The 10052-nt window shown below is 34.1% G+C and overlaps 1 protein-coding gene across 1 annotated transcript; it reads right to left on the bottom strand.

The window, feature by feature from the left end:
* Positions 1 to 6038: 6038 nt before the first annotated feature.
* Positions 6039 to 9194, bottom strand: LOC129000446 (uncharacterized protein K02A2.6-like). Its single transcript, XM_054427410.1, has one exon. It carries the CDS (start codon positions 9192 to 9194, stop codon positions 6039 to 6041), a length of 3156 nt encoding a protein of 1051 aa, XP_054283385.1.
* Between the last annotated feature and the right edge of the window lie 858 nt (positions 9195 to 10052).

The following is a 10052-nucleotide window of genomic DNA, read 5'->3' as shown; positions in this document are numbered from 1 at the left end:
CTGATTTATATACCTATAGCACGTATTTATCATTTTTCGCGTATTTATAATTATTAGGTTTAATAATCACAGTTTTTTTTAAAACAAATCAATTTAAAAACAGATTTTTCTGTGAAGAGTAAAGCTGTTGCTTATTTGTGGAGGGAACTGAAGTAGTTTTCTTTACTAGGCAAATTCACATAAGTGAATCATTAACTAACCAAGAGATGTTTTGTGACTCAAAGCCAAAGCATTCACTTCTGTAATGTATCTTGTGTAACATTACCAGAAATACATATTGCAACATTCAGTAGGGTTGCTACTTATAATAATCGTTTGCCATTCAAATCGTCATGAAACAAACAAGGGGATAGTTAATGTTTTTGTTAGTGGATTAGGAACCCTTGACCTCAACTCAATGGAAATTTCCTCACCTAATTAGAGAAAAGGTACACGAAATGCATATTCTTTAATTTAAACAATTGTAAAAGTAGTTGATTTTGTTCTTTGCAGGTATGTAAAATATAACATATAAGTTAATTGTTGTAAAGTAAGGCCAGGAATCAGTAACTATAACTAGGCTGCAACAAAATTATTGTTCAATAAAAAATATTTTTTTTATTTTACTTCAAAAATACCAAAATTGTTACCATTAAGAAAAATATAATTTGTAAATATTATTTTATAGCAAGTAGTCACAAAACTTGTTCAAAAGATTTATTATTAGTAGGTTAGAACCTTATTATTTCATTTACAAAAGTATGATTCTACATTAAAGCTATGTTGAAATTCCTGTTTTAAAGTGAACCAAATACTATGAACAAAGATCACTATCTTTAGAGTGAATTTAGAATCAATGGCCTTTTAATTTAGTAGAAAAAGTAATCAATTAATTGGCAGTCTAACGAAAACTAAGTTTGGAACCAATGTTTTGAGAACCCTACAAAAAAACTTCAGATTTATAGACTACAGGTAAATACTTAATTTTTTTTCTTTTTACTGCCAATTAAGAATAGATTTCCTGGATTATTTTGTTATAAAACATTAACTTTGTTTTTTAAAAGCGTGAGGAATTTAAAGCTGAGTATAATATGAACATCAACTTTTCATTATTTTGTATCCGATAGTGCAGTTATAATTTCAAAATAAATTTCAATTTCGAAACCAATATTTCCACGAAAACTTATCATAAAATCATAAGATTGCAATTATAAGTTTCAAGCAGAATTGCTTCATTAATTAGATACATTTAATACTAGCAATAAGGTTTAAAATACAATCTAGAGCAATCATTCTTCCATGATTGTTTAATTGCGTAGAGTAGATAATAATGAATGAGTAAGTAATGAATAAGTAATGAGTAGATAATGCTTTGAACATTAGTATAACCTCAGTATACAATAGTCAATGATTATAGGCAAGATGAAATTGTCATTGATCAAGAAATTATAAATGATCATGTCTAACATTGTTCTAAAGTGAGTTGCACAGTGGATACAGTAAACCCTAAACTAACATTGTTTATTCATTAATCTGCACTGCAACTTTGTGTAGCTTAAACTTTGGTTTGAGCTGCCTACGCACATCTGTCTGGAAAATTGGACAAACAAATATTATTCATATAATATTTATTCACTTGGGTTTTTATGTCTATATAGGTTTCCTACTGTTAGTTTATCTCGCTGTTTAACATGTTTACTAACCAAGTATAGTTGAGATATTTACAATGTAAATACACCATTGTTGACCACTTTTAGGCTCTGGAACTGTCAACCAATTTTGGCACAACTAACATTTATCTAGATACTTAAGTGCGTTTGTTTAAAATATAAATTGTCATAAAATAGTTGTAGTTTAGTTCTTTGATTATATTAATTTTAATTGCTAAAATAGATTGCTATAAAACAGTATTTATTTTTGGAATTAAGTAGACTGTATTTTTTACTGAATGAATTTAATTTACATGAAAAGGTCAAGTTAACAATGCTTTGAACTATCACGGAAAGTTGCTGAAAATCCTCTATAATAATGAATGAAATCACTTGCAATTCATTTACTTATCTGTTTAGAATCATTTGATTGGAATTTTATAACATGTTTTACCTTTATTAATTTTGGATTTCAATTTCCTTAGGAATAAAAATTATTTTGTTTGTATCGTATTGACACATGGGTTCAAACAGTTCATTCTTGTATAACTTGTTTTAGGGATTTTTTTATTGGCTTTTAAGAACTACTTAAATTAAATTGCTTGCATTCACAGTATTACCCATATTAAAATTTAAATATTCTTAAGTATTCATTAAGTTATAAATGTTATGTACTGGAATAAAGTTTCATTTTATTCATTTATTAATGAAAATGGGTTTGTAATTTAAACTGAAATAAAACATAAACGTTGGTTATTGAAGAAATTTTGGGTTTAAATTAATTGATTTCAGAATTGAATAGTGAAAACTATTAAATACTAAACATACTATATAAATTAAATCTGGGGTTGGACAGTAAAAATTCCTGGTTGAATATAAAGTTCATTATACATATGGAGAATGAATTCTTTTATGTAGATTGATTGTTATTACTGTTTTAATTTTATCTGGCAGACTCTTTTCCTCCATACTCTTTTCCATGACACCACATTGTTATATCTACCAGTAATACCACATACCAGGCCTGATTTAGGAAACAATGATATTTGATGGATTAAGTGCTTGCTAAGAACACAAGTCTCATCAGAAATCACGTTTTCTTTAGGAGCACACACATTTATTTATTAACAAACTAGTTGTGGTTTTGTCTTGCGCTCATACCTTCCCGAAGGTATTTAACCACAATTCCTGGTGACTTATTAAAATATTTCCTCATCGAATACGATGAGTTAGTTTCATAGACATTAAGCTCGTGTTTATATTCCAGGTGAAATGTGTTAAGGAAATAAGCTGCCATCAGTAACCTCCAAGAATGCCATTAGTTGTCGAGGCGTTGCTGACAGATAATATCTTCCACAATAGTCCTAACAGTTTTATACAATTATTTTACCTCTTAAATAAAATAATTTACAAACAAATTGATAGAGATTTCATTGAATCATGAGATTAATATAAATTTGTATACTTTTCATGATATTGTTTCAATGTAGTAGAATAGAGTATTAAATTCTTTACATATCGGTAAATGTATTACAATAAAAACAAATAAAATTCATTTATAGCGCATTTCTTCATGAGAGCTTGAAATTACTACATTCAACTCAACTTAAAGTTTGGCCAAGGTAGAAAATATACTTCTCGACCATACGGTGAACAATAATAAATATCGTACCACACCATTATTTAAGATAATCATTTATATAAATATAAGTCCCTACATTGTAATAACGGGTATTAATGGGTTTTGGCTAAACAGAAAAGGCGCATTTATATGTATTTGGGCAGAGGATTCTGTAGTTATTAGTGATTATGTCATGTACTTGAGAAGAAAATGGTTCAACCAATGGTTTACTTGAAACCCGTTTTAACAACCATAAATATCTTCTTGTAAAATATCAATTAGTAAGAATAAATTAGGCCTAATATGCCATGGTATATAATTACCTTACACCGATGTTATAGCTTTTACCAGTTAATTAAGATTCAGATAACCACGCAGTATCTTTATTTAAACCATAGTAACGCAGAGAAAATAATTCTAGGATGGTGATGAATTTTGGCATGACAAAATATTAATATAACGTAGCTAAATACTTAATATAACGTATTTAGCTCCAAACAAAATACGTATTTGAAATATTGGAAAGGAATTTACATTTTTACTGATTCTATCTCATTAGGATAGGAAGTCTTTCCACCTACATTTATTTTTTTGAACCTATTTCCTTCCCAATAAATTAAAATTATATGTACTGCAAAATTATTCATAGCATAAGTGATGAAATCATAAACTATTCTGACGTATTTCAAAATCATATTTGTAGGTAAGTAGTAGAGTATTTTGAGATATTCCATGAGATCTTACCAATTAAATTAAAATTCTCCCAGTACAAAATATGTATTTTACATTTAACAGTTTAACAACTTTTTTTACTTCTAAAAGAATAACTGAAGCAGATTAATGGAAATACACAATGAGGAAAGCACACAGTGCAATACATCCATTACGGGTGGAAACCTGTTCATGCTGGAAGGTAACCTGTTAATTAATTAAAGCCAATCTAGTAACTACAGTATTTACTTACCTCTTAGCCAACCAATCGCAAGGAGGTTTAATGTGCATATAATTTACATTTAGCAGACTTTATAATATAAATAATATAATGTTATAGATTATTTTATATCGTAAGTTTTTATTTTAATACAAAAGTTTTTTTGTGATAAGCTCCTGACTCGTAGCTTATTGCCTAAACTTTGTATGATTTAACCTGTCCCCTGAACCTCCTCTCCCAGAGGACAGGCCAGCGGTGTAAGTCCAAACCAGAGTTTCTGGTAGAAGGAGGATCAGGATACAGGTTCCATCAAACGGACTATATTCCTTTATATTTGTATAACTCCATAAACACTAGTAGGTATAAATTTATAGTGCGAACCAATTTCAGTTTCCTATTTTAAATAAAAGAGAAAACACAAACCGTTTACTTAAACTTTATTTTATTAACATAGTGTTTGATATTTTTCATTAACTTTGACAATTTAAACTAGACAAATGGCCACCTCTTGACATTCTACAGCAGTTAATTTTCTCAATGTATTTCTTTAAGTTTTGTGGGTTACCTAACTATAATAAGCACAATAAATTTACATTTTTGGCGAACAATGGTCTCACGGGGATGTCGGGAGGATATTAATTACGCCATATTTGGCAATTCAGTAGTTCGACATACCCTACAAGATAAAAATTATTAGAGAAGGCAATTTTCGTTGAATTTGAAGATCTGGATTAACTTTCCCTCGGTGTTTCAGTTCTTAGTTTAACTGAATTGTTTGAAGATGTAATTAAACCTAGTGATAAACATACCAAAGGTAGCCTAAGGTATACCAAAGGCCTAGATTCTGGATGACGATAAATTTTGAATTGTGGATCTTCCTTTGCAAAAGTGTTCTCCAATTTTTCCCCAAAGTTGTGAATAGTTTGCTTAGAAGGATAGATAAATTAATCATTCTCTTCATTCTAAATTTCACACATGGTTTGTTTGGATTTGTTATTTATATGGGAAAACTTAGCAAATTGTACAAGTTGAGCAGTGTTTAAAAGATCCATTTTGTAAATGTGTTGTTGTGAACCATGGTGAAAATGGTTGTGAACTCACTTTCGATAAATTAATTGCCATTGTTACCAAATAGAAAACTGAAATTGGAACACCATTTATTTACTATTGATGATTATTTTTCTGTTATAATTATCTATTTTCATTTTTCCCTTACGCATTTCTAGAATTATAAACATAACGCTGGACGGTTCCTTAGTTCTTATTTCCAAATTGAAGGTGGTAGTCTAAGTTCTGGTTAGTTACCAGTAAACTTTCCTCATTTGAAAGACAAATTGTTGCTCTCGGAGGCGGCATGTTTTACATAACTTGCAGACTTTGCATGTTCCACTAAACATTGTTTTTAAAACCCTTACAGGTCAGTTTATTGAAATATTAAATTTAATTAATTTGCAGGTGTTATACTTTGAGAAATAGTTAAACATATATTTAATATGAAAACTAGGCTTATGGCCGCACTAAAATATAATGGAATTATACTGGAAAAATGAACAGGCGGAAACGACATCTAGACGTACCTGTCATCTACTGTAGACTGACGATTTCTGCGTGGTCAAGGGTAGTGGGGATTCTTATCTGTCACTGGAATCTATTGTTCTATTGTAATGACTAATGTAAGACTTTGCTTCCGCCAAATCATGTTGCCTCTTGCAAATACTAACTAAATATATTTCTTCTGGATTTCCTTATAGGCTAATTTAAATAAAATAAATATTCCTTTTTCATTTATAACAATTCCTCCCCCCTTAAAAAAACTTTCTTCTTATATATACAAGGTGGGGAGTCTCTTCATGTTTATTTACAAGTTAAATCTGTGAGGTAAGCGTCGAACCCTCTGCGATCGACGCACAGCCTCAGTGTCATAAGTCTTGTCCGGGATTATGTTTGTTTCCTTGGGAGACGTAACTGGAGTCTTGACTGGTGATTTATGTTTCATTTGTGGTGTTTCTATTTCTGATGGTTTTTTTCTGTCTGGACTCGGTTGAAAGATTTCCCTTGGAAAACGTACAAGTATGTCGTCATCATCTGGTTGTTCTTCTTTGGTGTTGTCCGTACGCAGGTGGTCAACATGAACAAATCTGGTTTTACCATCAACTCTAACCAAATATGTCATTGGGCTAATGACTTTAGTAATCACACCAGAGTGCCAATTTACATTTTCATTTCGGACGGTTCGAACGAACACATGATCGTCAACATTGAATGAGCGTGGTTTGCCTCTATGAGCATTAGCAGATCTTACAATTTTATCTTGCTTTAAGTTCATGTCGTTAGCCAGATGTGGTTTTAAAAGGCTGAGATGTGTCCTTGGCTTAAATTTGAAAAAGGCTTCGGATGGTGTGACTCCAGTTGTAGAATGTGGAGTGTTCCGATAAGAAAACAGGAATGAATCTATGCGATGTTGCAAGGTTCGATTTGTCTTATGGGCCGAGTCGTGAAGCATTTGTTTCAAAAAAGCATCTTTGACCGTCTGGACAGCTCTTTCTGCCAATCCGTTCGATGGTGGATGGTACGGAGGCGAAAACAAATGGTGTACCCCATTGGACCTCAAAAACTCCTTGAACTCAGCTGATGTGAACTGAGGGCCTCCGTCGGTGACTACGGTACAAGGTAAACCATAGGCTGCGAAACAATGACGTAGTTTTTCGATTGTCTTGTTAGAGGTTGTCGATGACATAAAGAATACCTCGATCCATTTTGAGTGACTGTCTACTATCAACAAAAAATCTTTGCCTTCATACTGAGCAAAGTCAAGGTGAATCCTCTGCCAATTATGCTTCGGCCAGGACCACGGTTGAAGTGGTGTTACGGTTGCTGACTTTCTTGTAACTTGGCAAATCTTACATTCTTTCACCATTTCCTCTATTTCCTGGTCGATTTTTGGCCACCAGACGTAGCTTCTTGCAAGTGCCTTCATCTTGGATTCTCCCGGGTGTTCAGCATGAAGCATTAAAAGAACCTCCTTCCGATGTGTTGGTGGAATCACCACCCTACTCCCCCATAAAAGGCAGTCTTTCTCAGTAGACAGTTGTAAGGTTTTGTCCATGTAAGGTTTCAGAGCCGGGTCTTCGGTATGATTAGGCCATCCATTAGTTGTGTATTCCATGACTCTTGATAGTGTTGGGTCGAACTTGGTAGCCAATCCGATCTCCCTATGAGTCACAGGCAGCTGGTCTACATTGCTGAAAAAATTTACTTCACCTTCCTCTAGGCCTAAGTCATTGTTAGTGCTGCTGTCACACGGAAGGCGTGAGAGGCAATCAGCATTGGATATTTCAACTCCCCTTTTGTAACGGATGGTGTAGTCATACGCAGAGAGCGTTAAGGCCCACCTTTGAACTCTGGCCGCAGCTAGGGTTGGTACTGCTTTGGTTGGACCCAAAAGAAAGATTAGTGGTCGATGGTCGGTCACTAAGGTGAATCTGCGTCCATACAAAAAATTATGAAACTTCTTCACAGCAAATAAGAGTGCGAGCGCCTCTTTCTCAATTTGGCTGTACTTGATCTCGCACTTAGTTAGAGTGCGACTCGCAAAAGCGATTGGGCGCTCCTTACCATCTGGTAATTGATGAGCTAAAACACATCCTACTCCATAGCTCGAACTGTCACAAGTTACGACAATATCTAGTTTAGGATCATACGGCATGAGTACATTGTTCTTAAGTAAGAGTTTTTTACTATTTTCAAAAGCATTATGGCACTTATCACACCATTCCCATTTTACATCATTTTGAAGCAGTTTATAGAGAGGTTGTAACAGAGTGGACAGATTAGGCAGGAATTTTCCGTAGTAGTTGAGCAGACCTAGGTATGATTTTAGTTGCGATACATTTTCAGGTTTAGGTGCATTTACGATTGCATCCGTAAGTGCCTTGCTTTGGTGGATGCCTTGTTGGTCTAGGCAATGCCCTAGGAACGTGATACGATCCTTGAAGAACTCGCTTTTATTTGAGTTAATTTTCACGCCATATTCATGGAGACGATGCAAAACCGCATCGACTCTTTGAGTCATTTCCTTGACATTTTGGGAGTAGATCAAAATGTCGTCTAAATACGCCTTGGTATTCCCTAATCCTTGTAGGATTTTGTCCATTGTTAGTTGAAAAAGTGCACCTGCACTCGTGATACCAAACGGGAGGCGAGCAAAGCGAAACAATCCCTTGTGTGTGGTAATTGTCAGTAATTCCTGTGAAGGTTTATTGATTCTAAGTTGATTGTACGCAGCGGACAAATCTAGTTTAGTGAACAACTTAGCACCCGCTATACTGGAAAAAATATCCTCGGGGTTCGGAAGAGGATAATGGTCCGTCCTAATATTTGGATTTAGAGTGACCTTGAAATCCCCACAAAGCCTTACTTTGTTGTTCGGCTTTGGAACGACTACTATAGGTGTTGCCCATGACGATTGTAGCACAGGATAAATTACCCCATTTTTCTGCAAGGTTTCGAGTTCATTCTCGACTGCAGATCTGAGTGCATAAGGCACGTTTCGTGCTTTACAAAACACAGGCTTGACATCCTCTTTCAAAACAATGTCCACAGACATATTTTTAATTTCCCCGATTGATTCATCAAAAACATCAGAATATCTCTTCTTAAAATCTGAAATAATATTTGGAACGGACTCACCATTTCCAAGCTGGTGCACCATCAAGTCTTCACTGCGTGTAGGCTTCACACCACTCCAGTCCAATTTGATCTTCTCAATCCAATTACGCCCCATGAGCGTAGGCTGTTGCGGTCCCGTATTTTTCACAACGACCACAGGTAGCTGTAGATCTCCTTGTTGAGTTGTGACGTTAACCTTAAACTCCCCAACAACGTTGATTTTTTCACCAGTATAGGTTTTTAATTTAATACTAGAAGATTCCAATATTGGCAAATTATCCTGAAATTTTTCATAAAACACAGAATCAGGCATTACGGTCACCACTGCACCAGTGTCGATGACCATTTCAACTGGAACGTCATTCAAAATCATTTGAGTAGTAAAACTATTTATTTTACCGTCATTACCAGCATAGGCTACGGTATACAATGCATGACCCTGATCTTGGGACAATTCTTCATCTGCACTATCAGACTCACATAGGTTTACCTTACCATGTGATTTGAACTTAGGCCTCTGCCTATTATTACCTTTAGATTTGCATACACTAGCTAGATGCCCTTTTTTATTACAATAAAAACAGGTTGCATCAATGAAATGACAATTCTTGGGATCATGGGATTTCCCACAGCGGAAACATTTTGGAATGTAAGAGTCTTTAGACATTTGAGGTCTTGGATTTGAATTACGTAGGCCTATCTTGTTTGATTTCTTGACAAAGTTTACTTCGGCACAAAGGCCTATATGAGAATCAGGATGTAGTGACCTGACATTTTTGTCTGCATTTTCAATGAGTAGAGAAAGCTCAAGTGCTTTGGGAAAATCTAATTTAGTACCCTCGGCAAGAAGTTTGCTTTGGATTTGAGATGATTTTAGTCCACATAAAAATCTATCTCGCAAAGCCTCATCCAAAAAATCTCCAAAGTTGCAAGTTGAAACTAGCTTTTTAAGCCTAACAGAGTATTCAGATATACTCTCCCCCTCTCTTTGAGAAGCTTTGTTGAAAATAAAGCGTTCATATGTTGTATTAACCTTAGGCACAAAGTGAGCTTTCAAAGCCTTAATTATAAAATCAAAAGTAGCTGTTGCATCACCTATCTTAACTGGGTGAATAAGATCTTTCAGAGTTGTATAAAGGGTAGGACCCATAATAGAAATAAAAAAAGAAACCTTATTTTCAGGCTTGATACTGTTGATTTGGAA

Source organism: Macrosteles quadrilineatus, unplaced genomic scaffold (genome assembly GCF_028750875.1).
Source record: "Macrosteles quadrilineatus isolate MER2022 unplaced genomic scaffold, UCM_ALF_1.0 Scaffold_8__2_contigs__length_117827958, whole genome shotgun sequence".
Lineage (NCBI taxonomy): Eukaryota > Metazoa > Arthropoda > Insecta > Hemiptera > Cicadellidae > Macrosteles > Macrosteles quadrilineatus.
Note: the sequence above shows the minus strand (reverse complement) of the source record. Positions and strands in the feature narration are given on the sequence as shown.

Coding starts and splice junctions, on each gene's coding strand:
- LOC129000446 (XM_054427410.1), bottom strand. CDS start 9,194: ATGGTCATCGACACTGGTGCAGTGGTGACCGTAATGCCTGATTCTGTG.